The 20,739-nt window shown below is 38.6% G+C and overlaps 1 protein-coding gene across 1 annotated transcript in view; it reads left to right on the top strand.

Moving 5' to 3' along the window:
- Nucleotides 1–20,739, top strand: part of NYAP2 (neuronal tyrosine-phosphorylated phosphoinositide-3-kinase adaptor 2) — a 294,179-nt gene that overhangs the window by 104,912 nt on the left and 168,528 nt on the right. Inside the window, exon 4 of the mRNA XM_010354777.2 lies at nucleotides 8,195–8,496. Coding sequence (XP_010353079.2) covers nucleotides 8,195–8,496 — 302 coding nt within the window. The remainder of the gene's footprint in view (nucleotides 1–8,194; nucleotides 8,497–20,739) is intronic.

The raw sequence follows: 20,739 nt of genomic DNA, 5'->3' as shown, positions 1-20,739 counted from the left end.
AATTTTACTGAAGCCAAGTTTTCATATCCAAGTATACTGCCTGATTTAAAAACTAGATATAGGGAAAATATGTAAAGCAGTTAATTATTTTTATTCATAGTGTTAAATAGGAAGGATTTCTTCAAATAATAAAGTGGGATGCATTTGTTTGCCATGTTGTATCATCCTCGGTCTATCCCTGACACCAGTTACATTTTCTCATAAAAGTTAGCCAATAGCATTTATTTAGTAACTATTGTCTGCAGATTATTACATTGGTTCATTTAGGACTTTTCCCAATACATCTGTCAGGAAACCCAAATATAAATGGCTTCCACAAAATGGAATTTAGTAATTGACATACCTCAACAGTTCTGGGATTATTCTAGCTGCAGACATAGTTATAGCCAGGTCTTCTTCAAGGCCTGAAGACCTGGTCCCACTTGCCTTCCTTCACAATGGGAAAAAGGATGAAGCAGGTCCAGATTTCTGGCCAGTGCAGCTTCATGCATGCCCTGGGTTCAATCTGATTGGACCACCTTGAGGCATTTGCCAGTTCCTAAAATAGTCACCGTGGCCAGGGTGATCCAACATTTGTGTGGCTGAGACTGAGCAATATGGTGGACCAAGAAGAAAAAAAAAAAGCTTCCCTACAGAAATTTCCATTGCAAAGATAAGGGAGAATGCATCCCTGGGAAGCAAAAGTGAAATATGTCCACAAATTTTTTTAAACTAATCCTTCTATTAGGCTATCTTCAAAGTGGACTTACTTCCATTATTCATTTTTCCTTCATAAAACAAATGTGTGCTAGTGACTAGTGTGGTGAGCAAGGAGACAGAATGTCTGCTCTCATGAATCTGGGGGTAAGTGAATGTGACCAGCCAAATGGCTCAAGGCCAATGGGGCTGTGGAGAGTGTGTGAACATGATGAATTGTATGACAAGTTCCATCTGCCAAAAATCAAAGCAGATGAAACTAATTATGCCTCTCTCAAGTCTGACATTGAGTTGAGGTGTATTCCTTGTCAGATAGGAAGAGGTGTTACTCGTGGCTCTTTCGATGGCCAATTTCCATGAACATAGCTCATCCTAGCTGGTACTGATACCTAGAAAAGGCCATTATACTGGAGCAGGGATCCTTCTGGTAGGATGGGCCAGGGGGACGTTCAGTGGGCAGAACTAGGTGAGCATTTGGCTTTGAGCATCTAAAGAAAAGGCAACAGGGAGGCAGCATCAAATATAAACTTTTTAAGTCATACTTTTAAGGAAGAAAGTGTAACTATTAGTTTCTTTCTACTCATTCATAGTGAAATGCCCACATGAAAGATTCCAAGAGTTCACAGGTAACAGTGGCCCACCTGCCCACAGGCAAATCTCATCCTCTTCTTTACAGCTGTAACTGCCACCATTTCGCTTTCAGATGTTCCCCCACTTAATTTATGGTTGAATGCGCCCTTTCCCTAATACTAGATAAATACATCTTTTTGAAAATGTAACAGAAAAAAATCCTAAATGGCTTGCAAAGTTTGCAAAGGTAGAAATATACTGGAGTATGAATCAGTTTCAGAGATAGGTTTTTGAGCTCAGCTCCAAAGTATCACTACAGAAAAGAACTATTCAAGCAAGCAAACTCCTAGGCAACCCTTCAGTTTGTATCTCAAGTTTCTAGATGTGCATAAAAGAGGATCAATGTCTTTATCTACTTATCTATCCATCATTATCTAGCTCTCAATCTACATCATTGTCATCATCATTATCTATCTGGAGTGGGATTATGTTTTTCCCAGTGCTTGGCAAAGAAAATTCTATTACAAAATATTGACAAGTTTGCCTCAAAATTGCATGCAGAAACAACACCCCTGTCACTTTTGAAGATGACGTCTCACCTCAGCAGCTCACCTTTCTCATGGATTTTGTTTATCTTCGGAAGGAAGCAGTTCTCATAAGGGAACACACAACATTAATGCAGATGGATTTCAAGAGACAACAAGACAAGGAACAAACCATGTTGATTAGCATTGTCAGAGAAATTTTGAAGTGCTTGTTTTGTACCTTTCTTTATCAGTCCTGATCAGCAGGTGCTTTGAAAAACTGATGCAAGTATTTAAGAAAGTTAATAACGTGAGGGGTACAGTTGCCTAGATTATCTTGATACCTTGAGTTAAATGTAGGGTTTTATTTTGACTTTCTTTGTGTGAAGTTTTCTGAGGTTACATGGTACCATATGGCATGCTTTACAGGCATGGCCTTATAATGCAAATGATTATCCTATAAGCAAAATTCAGTAAGAAAAGACTTAAATAAATGTAGGAATTTTAAGGCTAAAATTATTGACTGCATTTTATATATCATACTGCTAAGTGCTTCATATGCAGTATATCAGATAAATTTGATACCAGTTTGATGGGGCCAATGCCACTATTAAACAGCTAAGGAAATGGCCCCAGGGGTTCAGTAACTAATGTTATATGGCTGCTAAATAATGGCTCTGGGATAGTCTATAACTCCATGATTCCAGTGCACAAATATCCAGGCCTCTCTACTAGCCATTAACTTGTTTGGTGGAGATATTTACAAATATTGCATCAATTACTTCTGGAAAAATAACCCTCCTTGATTTAGATATTTTACACTTTGTGTTTTGTAATGGAATAACCAACACACAAGTAGATCTCACAACATTGCCTTCATTATATGAGAAAAAGCATACTTGTTTAAATTCAGGATTATGAAACTTGTTTTTATTTTTATAACATGAGATGTGTCAGGCTTAATCTATCTTGAGTGTTGGAGTCTTATTGCAACAAGACTTTCTTTAGCCCACATAACTTTCACTTCCAGCCAAATATTCCTATAGTGCATTTAGCTTCTAAATCCTCAAGCCTCATTTAAATGCTCAGTCTGAAGCAGGAGAATGACCTATTTTTACAGGCATTCCTTATTTCTGGGGTCTTCCATTTGTCGTGATGCCTTCTCTCTTTCCCTGCTTCTTTGGTTTCTGAATGCCAGAGGTTGTATAAGTGTTCCCAAGTATGTCAGTTCAGGTCTCCCAGGAAGCAGACACCATGATAGAGTTAGAAGTCTGGGAGGTTTGTTGGGAAGAATGCCTGTGAGAGATAAAGAAGGAGGAATCAGGAAGAGGCAGGACAAGCCTCAGATCACAATGCAGGTCTAGCACCTGTAAAAGGAGAGAGGGAGGAAAAGCAATTGAATAAGAAGATCATCAGACTGTGGTATAGTGATGCGAAGGAAGGTCTTGACCAGTGCAATAGGGAAAGCCAGCCATAAAGGTTGCCCGAATCTGGGAAGAAGTAACCAGGTGTAATACCTCGTTGTGCTCATCCGTTGTCTAGGAGCTGCTCATGGGCAACATAGCCTCAACAAAAATGCTGCACCAGATTTGGAAGATGGCCGCTGGCGGCTGTCAGCTGACTGCTGTCCTCAAAGAAGGTCCTCTCTTGAGGGATTTCTGAGTCACACACCTCCACAGCTGCCACAGTTCACTCCCTAGACTCAGCTGCTGTCCTTCTCCTGCAGGCTTGGGGAACAGTTCTCTCCTGGCTCCCTTCTGGCTCTTCCTGAGGGGAAACTTGGAAGGGTGCAGTTAGGGAGATAAACTATAGTCCTCATCACTGCAGTTTGTATGGGAGCTACGACTGGTTCTCATCATCTCCCTCCTCCATCATTCATCCGAAATTCAGTGCACCTTCAGGAAGCACTTCCACTTGTCTCAATGGCTTACTTGGTGGAGAGACTAATCTCTCTTTCATGAGAAGTTGGAGCCCCTGGTAACCATAACCTTTCTGGGCCAGGGTTGCTGCATGTGACTTTTCAAAGTCACATTTGGGCAAGACAGTACCAAGAGGCACCCAAGTGGATTACCTTGGTTTCACACATACTTCTCTTTGCCCCATTGCATAAAAGCAGCCTTACCTCCTGCTGACCAGGATCAAGGATCTCTTCCACAATAGCAATGACTCTTCTGTTTTGTTTGTTTGTTTTAGAGCTAGGCTTTTGCTCTGTCACCCAGGCTGGAATGGTGCAGTGGTATGATCATAGCCCACTGCAGCCCTGAACTCCTGAGCTCAAGCAAACCTCCCACCTCAGTCTCCAGAGTGTCTGGGAAACAGGTGCACACCACCATGACCAGCTTCTTCTTGCCTGCTACCCACTACACAAGGGGTGTTCAAATTGCCCAAGGGGCAGCTCTAAGTTGTTGTTCAATAGGACCCTTGCTGTATCTTCTAAAAAGAGTGTGCCCTCTTTGGGGACCTGGACCTTTTAACTCTGTGTAGAGTCCAGAGTTATAGGGATTGGAAACATAAAGTACTCAATGGATCATTGTTGTCTTGTCAGCTAACTTCATTCCTCATGGCAAGTGCTGTCTTAAGAGATCTCAGTTGCATACCATCACAGCTGCCAGGTATTTGATCTCCTACCTGTACAAGGAATATGCATCCCCATGTGTTGCCATATGACTTGCAGTACTTTCTTATTGGAGGAGAATATGTGCCCAGGCCACTGACCTCAAGCTTGACCATAAGACTGGTTTTAGTCAGTGGAGAGTGATGGGAAGATTATAAGCCACATCTGAGCAGAAGCCAGGAGAGACATTGCATAAGTTAGTTGGTGTTTTTCCCTCTCTGCCAGGAGAGAAAGTCCCAGTGGGGCTACATCCTGGGATGAAGAAGGTACGTGAAACAGAGTCACAGTTGATGTGCATTCATACAAGCAAGAAACAAACCTATGTCATTAAAAAACATTAGGGACTGGGGATTGTTTGTTACTGCAGGATAACCTAATAAGATTTGGCTAATAGGTTGTATGTTTTCTCATTTGTGATATTTTGCCTAGTATTTGCCTCTTCCTGATTGCCTCTAATTGATGTATCTACTCATTAATGGCCCTAACTATTGTTCTTAATATTTCTGGGGGGTTCTGGATTAGCTACATCTGAAACATCTGGATATAGTTTTAAAAACACAAACTCATCTTCTACACCTACAGAGATTCTGATTCAACAGGTATGATTCAATCATTGCCCTTCATATAGAGTCTGGGAATCTGTATATTTAAAAAACTCCACAGGTTCCTAGCAAATTCAGAAACTACTTGTATGCTGCATTTCACAATCTTCAATTTGCTTTGGACTAGTAATCTTTTTGGGTCTCTTGAATGTAGATGTGCCATCACCTTTACTGTTTGTCCCTAGCCTTGACTTGAACAACGGTCTTTGCATCCAAATTAGTTTTTGTCCTATTTCTTCATCTTGCATTTACAGTCTGGTCAAACTAAACTTGCAGTGGTACCTGCTAGTGCATTGAATTTCTTTTGAAAGAAATGTTAATATGTGTGTGTGTGTGTGTGTGTGTGTGTGTGTGTGTGTGTGTAAAAGGCATATATGAACCAAAGCAGATAAAGTTAGATTAAGTTGTTGGGTGCTGTTAAAAAAGATAATTCTGAAATGAAGCAGCAGAGTAAATTATCAGTCTGGGAAAAGGTTCAGGCTCCATTTAGGTCAAAAGTAACTGAGAAATTGCTGATACAATTATTTTTAGTAATTCTCATAAATGCCCATGTGCATTAACACATGCATAAATTTCCCCAGGTGGCTGTGTTACCAGAAATGGGATGACTGGCTAAATGAATCCTTAAAGCACCTTTTGTGCAGTGATGCAACAGAAATGAGCAAAAGACATTAGGATGAAAAATAATTGAAAGCAAAGTTAGATTACATCAAGTATATCATCTATGAGAAAGATCAAAGTCACATCATCATAAACTGAAGATAGACCTTCCTATACCAAGACTGCCCCTTACATCCACTACCCCATCCTTTCTCAAATTCTTCATTTTTCACAAACCACTCTGTTTGGATAAGCTTCTAATGTATGTCTTAATTGCCATTCTTTAAAACACACACACACACACACACACACACACACACACACACACACACAGAGAGAGAGAGAGAGAGAGAGAGAGAGAGAGAGAGAGAGAGAGAGAGAGAATAAAACACATAAAAACACTGCACTGACTTAGGATACTTTCGGCTATGATGTGAACACTGCCCCTTAGCTGTCACTTGGACTCCATTCATGCTTCTGGATACTGTTGATTTTTAGTGCACTGAAATTCCAGCCACTTTTATTGCAAAGATAGTACTCCGTGCTTAGTGTCTGAATATCATTGAAAATAGAAAAAAATACATATAAAATATTTTGGGTTGAGAGGCAAGTTATCATTGGTATTAAAGGCCAGAATCAAGAATCTAATGTTCTCGTTAAATTCTTCCTGGCTATATCCCTAAAGGACATGTAATTGTCATAAGTCCCCAGTTGAAGAAGGCAAAGAAAATCTCATTTCTCATTATTGTTCCTAATGGAATGTTAAAATTATAACAAACATTGTAATGATATGAAAGATATAAAATTCCATCATATTATGAAGGCAGAGCCAGCCAAAATTAGTTTTAGTAAACGAAGATCTAAATAAACTTACATGTCTGGAAAGGTAGACTCAACAAGCTTCCAAACTTCATATACTCAGAGGTACTTCTTACCATTCAAACGTGTCTAAGAAAATCAGTCATGTATTTTGTAATGATGTTTTTAAAACATTGTATTTACTCTTGGTGAATAACTTCATAGGTAAAAAGAAACTCTAGAAAAATCTTCCTTTTAAAAGTTTACAGTCACATTTGTGTCCCTTCTCTGCATAAAGGAGTCATTATTACTTAATAGCATAGACAGAGACCCAAGAGTCATTTCCTAAATAATTGCTTGAATTTCAAAATTAGAGGTGATTTCTTATATTTTAATATTTTTGTCCAAACTTTCCAGTGTGAAACTTAACCTTAAATTTGGAAACTTTGCATACCCTGAGTATTTATGAAGTGCTTAGAATAATCTCAGGATCAAATGATACTTAAACTACGCCTCTTTACTCAATGTTGCTGTTTCATTCTGTGTCTGATTTCTTAGAACTGTTTCTAATGTAACTGAAGATTCTGGAGGACTGAGAGTGGTTGACAAAAAAGTGGTTGACCTTCACCAATTTAAGCAAATATTTTCTCGTCCCTCCCTCCTTCTCCTCTCGGCTCTCTTCCTTTCTTCTTCCTGTTTTGCTTCCTTACTGCTCCCTGTTAACACTTCTTGTTCCTGAAAGCACTTTCTTTCCTTCATGCTTGCTTGTTTACTTTCGGCGTCTGCTTATTTCTATTCTCGTTGTTGTCCTGCTGAACGCGGCTTCCTTATCTTTCTTTCATGTCGTCGCTTACTTCTCGCTCTTCTTCCTTTTTCTTTTCTTCTCTTTTCTCTTTCTCTCTCTTTCTCTTTTATTTTTTTCTCCTTCCTTCTTTCACTTTCTTTCACTTTCTCTTTCTCGTCCTTCCTTCATTTTTTCTTTCTCTTTCTCTCTCTCCTTTCTCTTTCTTTTTCTTTCTTTCTTTCTTTCTTTCTTTCTTTCTTTCTTTCTTTCTTTCTTTCTTTCTTCTTTCTTCTTTCTTTCTTTCTTTCTTTCTTTCTTTCCTTTCTTTCCTTCTTTCTTTTCTTTCTTTCTTTTTTTCTTTCTCTTTCTTTCTTTTTTTCTTTCTTTCTTTCTTTCTTTCTTTCTTTCTTTCTTTCTTTCTTTCTTTTCTTTCTTTCTTTCTCTTTCTTTCTTTCTTTTTTTCTTTCTTTCTTTCTTTCTTTCTTTCTTTCTTTCTGTCTGTCTGTCTGTCTGTCTGTCTGTCTGTCTTTCTTTCCGTCTTTCTTTCTTTCTTTTGTGTTTGGTAACAGAACATTTATTATTGTTGTTTGTTTCATTTTCTCCAATATGTTAAGCAGATAAAAGCAGGAATAGTTTTGATGAAATGGACAAGAGTCCCAAGTGCTGACCACTAGGACTGAGTCACATGTCAAAAGGAATCTATGAGTCATTGTCGTGGAATTCTTGTTTACGTTTTAAGCCACTGATAAGATTTACCTCAAAGTAAATATAAAGTGATTGAAGATAAGTGTTCTCTGCAGTATTTTTTCTTTCCTTTGGGGAAAACAACATTTAACACAAAAGTTAGAATGCTTTCATGCTACTTGAGTTTGTTTTAAAAGGTAGCCTTTCACCAGACTAAAATGAAGATTTGAAAGTTTCCATATTAGAAATATGCTCACACATGTGCTCTTGTATATCCTGGCTCCTTTTATCTACATGGTTTTTGGTTTGCTTTCTTTTACAGCATAGGTGGAGAAGTAGGGCGAGGCCACGAAGGGAGTTACGTGGGCAAACATTTCCGCATGGGATTCATGACAATGCCTGCTCCTCAGGACAGACTCCCCCATCCTTGCTCCAGCGGCTTTTCTGTGAGATCACAGTCCCTGCACTCAGTTGGGGGTACAGACGATGACAGCAGCTGTGGCTCACGGAGGCAACCACCACCCAAGCCCAAGCGGGACCCCAGCACCAAGCTGAGCACCTCATCAGAGACGGTCAGCAGCACTGCAGCCAGTAAGAGCGGGAAACCCCCTGAGAGGACTGAAGGTAAAACACGCCATGCCCACATCGCCTAGAAATGTTTTTCAGATAGTATGTTCAGTCAGCATGCCCAGGAGCAAGTGCCTTCTTCACTGGGCCACATAATGCTGCCTCTCACCCTGAAGTCCCAGAAAAGAATTGAGGGGAAGGTTATTTATTAGTGTGTTGTCAAATTTCCAGAAGAATGTATTTATGATGGTTCAGAAAGGGAAGGCAATATATGAGATTTTTTCATCCCTTAAAGCTTCAAATTATTCAAAAATTATTCTGCCCAGAAATATATCTAAAAGTTATATTTTCTTATACTATTTATACAATTCAAGGTATTATTTGATTATTAAGGGAACATTTTAATTCAGGAAAATATCAAGAAAAAGCTTATAATCTTATCTTTGAGAAATAATCATTTTAAACATTTTGGTGAATTTCTTTCCAGTGAATATGAATTTATGTATTTATGTGTGTGTGTGCATGCATATTATAATCTTAAACTCTACTTAATATCTCCAGTTTTTACTCTTACCTGCCTGTGTTTTTTCTCAGCTATGAAACATACAAATCAAATATATCCCAGCCTCCTTGCTGGTCTATGAATATAAATTAAGTCACATTAACACCAGGTCTCAACAGCTCTTTAGGCCTTACTGAATTTAGTAGAGTCTCAGCTTCCCTGAGTTACTCCCAAGAATTCCTTGGTGGGAAAGTAGCCTTGCTCCAGTGACTTGCGTCAAGTGCGCCTTGACACAAGCTATCTTAGTCAGTTGGGGCTGCTATAACATAACACCATAGCCTCGGTGTGGCATATAAGCAACAGCAATTTATTTCTCACAGTTCTGGAGGCTGGAAGCCTGAGAGCTCTGTTGGGGCCCTCTTCCTGGTTGTAGACTGCCAACTTCTCCTTGTATCCTCAAAGGGCAGAAAGTCCTCGCTGGCCTCTTCATAGGAGGACACTAATCCCATTCATGAAAGCACTGCTCTCCTTCCCTTTCTATCTCCACATACAATCATTATGGGATTAAGGTTTCAACATTCTAATTTGGGGAGCACAAACATTCAGCTCGTTGCATAGGCACATTCAGATCTTTACATAGCAAATGTGGAAAACACTTCAAGATTCCCAATGCTGCCAGTGACAGTTTGAGAGAGTTCCACCGGGTCCCATAGCTTCTCTTCTGCCCCACTCTCCTTTCTCCACAGCAAGCTTCTCTGAGCCCCTAGGGTACCAAGTGTTATATTTGTCTCAGAGAGCCACATGGTCCTTTCTTCAACTAGGCAGTGTTCATTGTATCATGGGCTCCCTAGTCCCTCATGAAAGCCCCTTGGCCTTCTGGCCTAATCTTTCCACAGATTCTCATAGGTAGTCCATGAAATCAGATGCCTATGAGGTACGTGCTGTCTCTGCCATCATCCTTGTCTCTCCTTTCTCTCTCATTGGTGCCCAGGTGCCTTTAGCCAAAAACAACCAATATCTTCAGTGCATATTGAATAATACCAATAAATGCCTGGAGATGGAGTCAGTCCATAAATTCTACAAAAAAATCTCCTGTGGCTTCAGTTTTTCCTACTATACATATACAAAAAATGCTTTGCATGTAAGAATATGTGGTTAAGACACACATGTGAATAACATGTATGTGTTTGCATATTTGCAAAATTGACATCATAGTGCATAGAGTCTTGTGCTTTGTATTTTCACTTCTTCGATTGTAACCGATTTCCATGGTGTACAACTTGTTAAGAAACAACTTTAACAGAGAAATGTACAGTCAAGTAATTTATTTAATCATTATCTTGTTGAAGAATACTCAGATTGATTCTGTTTTGCAGCTACAATGAATAGTGCTACAATGAACATTCATGTGTGTGTATGTGTATATATAACTGTTATTCCTCTGCCCTCTTAGAGTATTAGACATTTGATTCTTTTTCTCTTGATTCAGAGTTATCAGTAAGTCCTTCAGCTTGTAACACATTGATGCTTTCAGACACAATGTATTAATAGGTGTTTCCTTAGCTCGGTAGTACACTAAAAGGCCCCAGAGGCCTACCTTTTGTAAATTTTAAATGTTGTTCGTAGATTTCCTTGATACATGGTGCTTTTCATTTCTCTTTATTTTCTGTGATTCTCTGTGCAGGAGTCACCATTCTCCTACTTCTACTGCCAGAAAACTACATAATAAATTATGTTAGATTGTTTACAAAAGAAAATTACTGATGTAAGAAAGTGATCTCTGAAAGATGGGGGGCCTGAATGCAGTCAGGAATAACTCAAGTATAAAGGGGAATAAAAGATCCACCCAAAAATAGAAGAGAGATGAGAAGGACAAAGGTAGCCAGTAAGGGATGTGTTATCAATGTCATGTTGGCAGGAACATTTCTGGAAAGAGTGTAAAATACACACCTCAGAAAAGCCCCCATTTAGGGAGGGGGACCTGGGCTACCTAGAGTGAAAGTATGGAGAAAATAATGACTACTGTCCCACAGAAGAAAAATTTGAGTGGCATTTCACTTGTCTTAAAAATAGAAGGGATTCCCATTCATTCGGGATGTTTCATAGCTAGTTCCTGGGGCAGACAGTCTCATAATTCTCTCTCAGATGTGTTCACCATTCAGGGATAGTGGGCTCCCAATGCCTTCTTGTCAAGCAGAAGGCAGCAGCTCAACAAGCTTTATTTCTTCTGAAGACAAAATAGCAGATGTGGTTAAATTGCAGCAGCAAAGACTTGTTAGACTTGGAAAAAATACTTGATAGGTAGTGAGCTCATTAAACACCAACTCCAAATCTAGCATTTCTCCTCAAAAAGGAGCTCTGAGGGTGTTCAGTGGGCTACATAAGTTATCGGGACCCAGTGCAGAAATGGTAGACTTCCACAGAGAACTGATTCTTCATGGGAATTTTACTTTCTCTTCAGAACACTTAATAAAATGGCAATTGCAAAAGTAGATATATGCAAATCTCTTCTACCAATTTATGACCTCAATAATAGCATAGAGACAGGGCTCAATTCAGGGATGGGGAAAAAATCTTGAGTCCAAATGCGTGTGTATGTATGTGTATACTCAGAGCCAAAATTATTAATACATAAATATGTAGATTGTTCTTTTATGAACTCTCAGTTCTGTATAATTGTGCTATAACTGGAGTTCATTATAGAGCATATGTTTTCTTTATAATTTTTCTAGCTATCAACAGTATAACAAAGATAAAAAATGACTTTTATAAATCTTAGCCTGTCTTTTCTTTTTACATTAAATGCCAGCAAAATCAAAATATTGATTCAGTGCCATTAGAATGATTGCCATGGTAACCAGCTTCTATTTAAGTAAGGGATTATGACTTCCCTGTGGATAAAAGTAAAAAGAACTGGACTCTACAAAATGGCTTTTCAGAGCAGAAAAATACAAAACGGATGAGCACAAGCAAAAAAAAAAAAAAAATCACATACCAAAAAAGTATAATTTTGTGTTTAAAAATTGTAACTCTGTTACATTAAAAATATATATTACTGTTCTATTTTCAGATTATCTACAACAGTAACACCTTTAAAAATTTATATACTGGTGCGCATAAACTGACAATCAGTATACTGTAAATATTTTAATTACTCCTTTTTATTGCTTCAGTGTGGTTCCTGCTTATTTTGAGGAAAGATTAGATGATATAAAGGGGGTTAAGCAGAAAGAGTGAGAGGCTCTATGAGCTGTGTCTAACGTGTGATCCAACAAAAGGAGGGTGTGCACCCTCATATTGGTCATCCCCATTCCTCAGGTAAACACATAGCCATTCCTTGATAATGTCATTGTTAGAAATGCCGTCTAGTTTGGGCAAAAGAGACGGTACTTAGGACCAACAGGCAAACATTGACTTTAGGCAAGTGATCCAATGGGACTGTTTCTTTACCTTTAAAGTGATTGTGAATAATGGAAAAATTGATCAGATCCTGCACCCCTCACAACCTAGTGAACTAATGCCAATGATTGTGCATGGTACAAAGAAGGTGCCATACAAATATAGCTGAATACTATTGAACCACCACTTCTAATAGGCCCGAATAGCATGACATTTTGGTCTAGTATAGCACATATATTAAAAACAAAGAGGAAAAGAAAAGATATGCACATCCACTTCACATGTTAGAGCCTTAAAAATTTTACACGTGGCTATTGTCAAAATATGAAAGATAAGCACTAGAGAGGATGTGGGGAAAAGACAGCCCTTATACACTATTGATAGACAAAGATAACCATTAAGGAATAGTGAATAGGGCAAAAATCTAAAATAGGACTACCATATGATCCAGCAATCCCACTACTGGGTACATTTCCAAAGGAAACCAGTATGTTGAAGAGACATCTTTACTCTCATGTTTATTGCACAAATCTTCACAACAGCCAAGATATGGAATCAACCTCAGTGCCCATTAACAGATGAAGAGATAAAGAAAATGTCATTTATACACACACACACACACATACACACACATACATACAATAGAATACTATTCAGCTATAAAAAGGAATAAAATCCTGACATTTTTGGCAACATGGATGGGCCTGGAAGACATTATGTAAAATGAAATTATAGCTAAGCACGGAAAGACAGATACCACTTGATCTTACATGTAAAGTGTAAAAAAGTTAATCCTGTGGAAGTAAAGAGTAGCCTGGTGATCACCAGGAGCTAGGGCAGGAGTGTGTGAAAATATTGGTCAAAGGATACAGAATTTCAGTTAGAAGGAATAAATTCAAAACATCTATTGTACATCATGGTGACTATAGTTAATAACAACATATTATATTGAGCATCCTTAAGAGATTTTGAGTTCTCATCACAAAAAAACAGTATGTGAGCTAATATATATATATATTAACTAGCTCAATTTAGCCATTCTACGATGTATACATAATTCAAAATAACATATTATACATGGCAAATATATACAATTTTTGTCAATTAAAAATAATAGTCCAGGCATGGTGGCTTACATCTATAATCCTAGCACTTTGGGAGGCCTAGACAAGTGAATTATTTGAGGTCAGGAGTTCAAGACCAGCCTGGCCAACATGGTGAAACCCCATCTGTCTAAAAATACAAAAACTAGCCAGGCATGGGGGCGGGAGCCTGTAATCCCAGTTACTCAGAAGGCTGAGGCAGGAGAATTGCTTGAACCCAGGAGGTGGAGATTGCAGTGAGCTGAGATTGTGCTACTGCAGTCAAGTCTGGGCGACAGATTGAGACTCTGTATCAAAAATAAATAAAATGAAAATGAACAGGGAAAAGAAGCAAAAAAAATTGCACAATGGTCCAAATAAACAGAAAAATATTCCTCATGTGTAATAATCTTTTAACAATATTATGGCATTAAGAAATATTCCTCAGGCAAAATAACCTTTTAATAATATTGTGACATTAGTATTCCCAAGGCATAATCTTTTAATAATATGGTACTAACATAGTATTTAGTATAAATAATATTTTATTAACCTCTAATTATCTCTACATTTTCAAGTCTTTACAAGAACCAGCTAAGTATCCCTACCTTCCATTTGTTATGAACTCTTCCTCACGTTCTTTTCTTTTTTTTTTTTTTCTTTTTTCTTTTTTTATTATACTTTAAGTTCTAGGGTACATGTGCATAACGTGCAGGTTTGTTACATATGTATACTTGTGCCATGTTGGTGTGCTGCACCCATCAACTCGTCAGCACCCATCAATTCATCATTTATATCATGTATAACTCCCAATGCAATCCCTCCCCCCTCCCCCCTCCCCATGATAGGCCCCAGTGTGTGATGTTCCCCTTCCCGAGTCCAAGTGATCTCATTGTTCAGTTCCCACCTATGAGTGAGAACATGCGGTGTTTGGTTTTCTCTTCTTGTGATAGTTTGCTAAGAATGATGGTTTCCAGCTGCATCCATGTCCCTACAAAGGACGCAAACTCATCCTTTTTTATGGCTGCATAGTATTCCATGGTGTATATGTGCCACATTTTCTTAATCCAGTCTGTCACAGATGGACATTTGGGTTGATTCCAAGTCTTTGCTATTGTGAATAGTGCCGCAATAAACATACGTGTGCATGTGTCTTTGTAGTAGAATAATTTATAATCCTTTGGGTATATACCCAGTAGTGGGATGGCTGGGTCATATGGTATATCTAGTTCTAGATCCTTGAGGAATTGCCATACTGTTTTCCATAATGGTTGAACTAGTTTACAATCCCACCAACAGTGTAAAAGTGTTCCTATTTCTCCACATCCTCTCCAACACCTGTTGTTTTCTGACTTTTTAATGATTGCCATTCTAACTGGTGTGAGATGGTATCTCATAGTGGTTTTGATTTGCATTTCTCTGATGGCGAGTGATGATGAGCATTTTTTCATGTGTCTGTTGGCTGTATGAATGTCTTCTTTTGAGAAATGTCTGTTCATATCCTTTGCCCACTTTTTGATGGGGTTGTTTTTTTCTTGTATATTTGTTTGAGTTCTTTGTAGATTCTGGATATTAGCCCTTTGTCAAATGAGTAGATTGCAAAAATTTTCTCCATGACTGTGTCTTTACAAAGCAATCAAATACTTTTGAATTGGGAGAGTTCTCCTGATTTCTGATTTTGTTTTAGACAAGTTTAGTAGAGTCATGTCTTTGGAAGCAAAAATTGGGATACCTGCTACAATATTTGCAGTCATGGCTGTTGTTACAATCTTGGAATGGGTGGTTGAGCCAGAACCACGTGAAGCCGAAGTTTATTATAAGTCACTGCCTTAAAAATAGACACAAAACCTCTTTTTAGGAATTACCAGAAAAAGTAATTTAGAGCCTTTAATAATGTTGTTTCTCATGCCTCCATTTATTCAGAAAATACTTTGAGTGTCTACCCTCTTCTGCTGGGATCCAGCTCCAGCAACAAAGAGAACACAAATGTTCCTTTCTCTCATGTTGCTTATAAACAGTTTTGATTCTATTTCCCCAGCATAGTCTGTCTTACTCTATCCAGGTCACAGCCAGCAATGAGTTAAAGGAACAATTTCTAGAAACCAGAAAATTTGGCATGACAACCATGTGCCTTTCTTTCGTGTAATCAGGTGTTTATCTAGAGAAGAAATAGTTTAACACATTTTAATAGTGTGCTTTTTCCTACAAAGAATATCTGTTGATTATGGCTGTTTGGTGTTGATCAACTTAAAGAAGCCAGAATTTGATTTTCTTCCAATGTAAAATTTTAGAAACAACCTGGAGACAGTTGAAGAAAAAGGAGTAGAAGCAAGTTGAGTGTGTTTATCTTGGAGAACTTACAGGTTTCCCAGATTAGAATCCTGGTTTGAGGACTTAAGTCAGCACCAGTCAGGGCCAGCCACATATTTGATTTTGCTTTCTCAGTTCCTAGTGCAGATCTGTGACTCTTATAAGTGGCCATAACATTTTTTAAAAGACTATTCCTGGAAGTCCTCACAAGAGCAGTCAGGTAAGAAATATATAAATAAATAAGGCATCCAAATTGGAAAAGAGGAAGTCAAATTATCCCTGTTTACTGATGATTTGATCTTGTATCTAGAAAAACCTAAAGCTACCACAAAAAAAAACCCTCCCTATATTTGATAAATGAATTCAGTAAAGTTCCAGGATATGAAATTAACATTCAGAAATCAATAGAATTTTATATACCAATAATAATCTAGCTGAGGACCAATTCAAAAAGTTAATCCCATTTATAAAGCTATAAAAATATCTAGGAACATATTTCACCAAGGTAGTGAAACGTCTCTGTAAGGGCGACTACAAAATACTGATGAAAGAAATCATAGATGACACAAATGGAAAAACATCCATGCTTATGGACTGGAAGAATCAGAATAATTAAAATGGCCATATTATCCAAAGCAATCCAGAGATTTGACACAATCCCTATCCAATTATCAATTTCATTTTTCACATAATGAGTAAAACCAATCCTAAAATTCACATGAAACCAAAAAAAGAAAGAAAAAAAAAGAAAAAGAAAAAAAGGCCTGAATAGCCAAAGCAATCCTTAAAAGGAACAAAACGGGGGATCACATTATCTGACTTGACTACTATAAATTATACTACAACCAACACAGCATGGTACTGGTATAAAAATAGACATATAGGTCAATGGAATGGAATAGAGAACCCAGAAATAAAGCCACCTACCTATAACCAACAGATCTTTGACCAAGTTAACAAAAATGTGCACCGAGGATAGAACACTCTATTTAATGCTGCTGGGAAAATTGGATAGCCATATGCAAAAGAATAAAGCTTGTATTAGTCAGCATTCTCTAGAGGGACAGGACTGATAGGATAGATGTATATTTGATGGGGAGTTTTTAAGGAGTATTGGCTCACACGATCACAAGGTGAAGTCCCACAATAGGCCATCCACAAACTGAGGAGCAAGGAAGCCAGTTTGAGTTCCAAAACCTCAAAAGTAGGGAAGCCAAAAGTGCAGCCTTCAGTCTGTGGCTGAAGGCCCTGGCAAACCACTGGTGTAAGTGAAAGAGTCTAAAAGTGGAAGAACTTAGGGTCTGATGTTCAAGAGCAGAAAGCATCTAACATGGGAGAAAGATGAAGGTTGGAAGATTCAGCAAGTCAAGTTCTTCCACATTCTTCTACCTGCTTTTACTCTAGCCACGCTGGCAGCTGATTAGATAGTGCCTACCAAGATTGAGGGTGGGTCTGCCTTTCCCAGTCCACTGACTCAGATGTTAATCTCTTTTGGCAGCCTCACAGACACACACAGGAACAATGTTTTGCATCCTTCAGTCCAATCGAATTGACACTCAGTATTAACCATCACAAAGCTGGATCCATACCTCTCAGCCCAAGATGGATTAAAGATTTAAATAAAGACCTGAAGCTATACAAGTCCTAGGAGAAAATTTAGCAAAAATGCCTCTGGACATTGGCCTAGGCAAAGAATTTGACCATGTCCTGAAAAGCAAACCCAACAAAAACAAAAATAGACAAATGGGACTTAAACTCAAAAGCTTTTACATAGCAAAAGAAACAATTAATTTGTTTGTAAACAGACAAACTATAGAAAAAAATATTTGCAAGCTATGCATCTGAAAAAGGCCTAATATCCATAATCTATAAGAAACTCAAACAACTCTAGGAAAAAACAAGTAACCCCACACAAGGTAGGCAAAGAACATATATAAATACTTTTCAAGAGAAAACATACAAGCAGCCAATAAACATATGAAAAAATGCTCAACATCACCAATCATCACAGAAATCCAAATTGAAACCACAGTATGATATCATCTTAGTCAGAATGACTATTATTAAAAAGTTAAACAATGGATGTTGGCAAAAATGCAAAGAAAAGGGAACATTTTACACTGTCAGTTGGAATATGTATTAGTACAACCTTTATGGAAAATAGTATAGGCATTTCTCAATGAAGTAAAACTAGAACTACTGTTTGATGCTGCAATCTCACTACTGGGTATATATCGAAAGGGAAAGAAACCATTTCATCAAATGTTTTATTTTGTTTTAATCCATTAAATTTGTGGTAGTTCGTTACATGCTTGTATGTTTATTACAGCACTATTCACAATAGCAAAGATATAGAATCAACCTAAGTGTCCACTGATGGAGGATTGAATAAAGAAAATGTGGCATACATATACAAATGGATCATAGAATACTACACAGTCATAAAAATGAACAAAATGTCTTTTCCAGCAACGTAGATGGAACTGGAAGTCATCCTAAGTGAAATAACTGAGACAGGAAGTCAAATACCTCATGTTCTCACTTATAATTGAGAGCTAAACAATGGCTGCACGTGGACAAACAGTAGAATAATAGACAACATTGGAGACTCCAAGAGGTAGAAGGATGGATGGGGGTGAGAGCTGAAAAATCATCTAGTGGATACAATGCACTATTTGAATGATGGGCACAATAAAAGCCCAGCACACAGATTTTGGTTTCATATCAGTGCTGCAGACATTAGCATTCTTTCTCTCCCTCAGCCTCAGTTTTCTCTAAGATGGAAATAACAATACTGACCATAAGTGGTAGGCAGAATTCTAAGACTGTATTCAAGATTCCCCCACTCCCTGCTGTACTACTCCTGTATCATCCTTGGACCTGAGGTACCGTTGCTGGCTGGAAGATAGAGGGGCCATGTGGTAAGGCACATGGGCAGCCTCTGAGAGTTGAGAGCAGCACCATGGCTGCAAGTCAGCAAGAAAGCTGGGACCTGGTTTTATAACTGTAAGGAACTGAATTCTGCCAACAATGAGTGAGTCTGAAAGTAGATTTTTTCCTGGAACCTCCAAACGAAAATTCAGCCTGGCTGCTACCTTGATTTGAGCTTGTGGGACCCTGAGAAGAGAACGTAGCCTTTTGGGTTCTGGCTGTGCCCAGACATTGGATCTGCAGAACTGTGAGCTAGTAAAGGTATTGATTTTTAAGCTGCTAAATTTGTGATCACTTGTTAAGCAGCAATCAAAAAATAATCCATCTTACAAAGTTGCTAGGCAGAGAAAAGCAAGTTAGCAAAGCACCTGGCTTAGTGTCTGACAAATAGCAGATGCTTGATAACTTTACTTCCCTTCCCCTGTCATTGCCAGGCTGTATTCTTAGGTAGGGGAGGGTGGTTAAGAGAACAGCAGTGACTTCCCAAATGTCCCTGGCCAGACTTTGAAAATAAATGAGATGATAGAGGCTCAGCAAATACTGTCATATGTAGCCCTTTGAATAGCAGCGTGGCTTTTTCTGAATTTATTTGGCTCTTCTGAAAGAGTCTTTCCTTTTTCAGCAACACTTTTTGTTCCTTCTAAAGGCTCAGCAATGGCTTTTCTGGTGGCTTTTTGACAGGCTTGTGTATGTGGTTGCAACTTCCCTGGTTAGTGCCTTTGTTCGCATAGCAAGTGGCACTTGTACTTATAGTGTGCCCCCAAGAAGTGCTCAAAACTCGGTTTAGCACTATACTAATGAAGCACAAAGAAGGTGGAAAGCAAACTCTCAAAATCTCCACTGTTTTGGCATTGGATAGTGTTCTAATGTGTATTCTTGTTTTATGAGGAAAGCATGTAGGAGATTATCAGTGAAGGCCCACATTCCTGGATTTCTCTTCCCAGGTTGGCAGAATCAGATGCTGCTAGGCTTCCTAGTGTAAGACCCATCTGTCAAACCAGGCACTGCTCAGATGGAGATGGAGTTCCACATCTACCATGTGTGATCTCTTTCTGAACGTACCCCAAGGCTCATGAATGAAACAGTTTTCAAGTCAAGTCATCATGCAATGCATCTTTCTCTCGGTTCTTGCCATGATTGTTGTCCAGTCCAAAGAATACCCTGCCTCTTTAATAGTCTCACTCAACATCCCCCTATTAAATTCAGCATTGGCCTAGTTTGTTCAGTGTTTTTGATTCATAATATGACTCATCACCCATGCTGTTGGCACAGATGGAGGCTTCCATGAGAAACCGACAAGCCCAATGTACCTGTGTGTCTATTGTAATCAGCCATTGATTTAGAGGTGTGTTTTGTTGCTGTGTAACGAACTACCACAAATTTAATGGATTAAAACAGCATAGGTCTATTAGCTCACAGTTTCCTTGGGTTAAGAGTCAGCTCAGGATTTTCCAAGGCTTCAATCTAGGGTGTCAGCTGAAGCTGGAGTCTCATCTGTGGCTCAGGGTTCCTTCTCAAGTTTACATAGTTGTTGGCAAAACTTTTTATTATTTATTTATTTATGCTGTTGTAGAACATGCAGTAGCTTGCTTCTTCAAGAACAGAAGAGTTTCTTGGATGTTGATTCTGTCCTTTCAGGGAAAGCCTGGACCCTCTTTTAAAGAATTCACCTGATTAACACAGGCCCACCCAGAACGATCTACTTCATTATTATTCTGTGACAGGGTCTCTCTTCTCTGTTGCCCAGGTTGGGGCACAGTGCCATGATCATAGCTTATTGCAGCCTCAAACTCCTGGGTTCAAGCAATCGTCCCACCTCAGCCTCCCAAGTAGCTTGGACTACAGGTATATGCCACCATGCTCAGCTAATTTTTCTATTTTTTGTAGAAACAAGGTCTTGTTAAGTTGCCTGGGCTCGTCTCGAACTCCTGACCTCAAATGATCCTCCTGTCTCAGCCTTCCAAAATGTTGGGATTACAGGTGTGAGCCACTACACTGGGCCTAATCTCCTTTCTTATTAACTCAGAACCAACCTAGTAAAAGCAATGATTATAACTGGAAGATCTCTTTGCCTTC

The sequence above is a fragment of the Rhinopithecus roxellana genome, chromosome 14, assembly GCF_007565055.1.
Source record: "Rhinopithecus roxellana isolate Shanxi Qingling chromosome 14, ASM756505v1, whole genome shotgun sequence".
NCBI classification, from domain to species: Eukaryota; Metazoa; Chordata; class Mammalia; order Primates; family Cercopithecidae; genus Rhinopithecus; species Rhinopithecus roxellana.
Note: the sequence above shows the minus strand (reverse complement) of the source record. Positions and strands in the feature narration are given on the sequence as shown.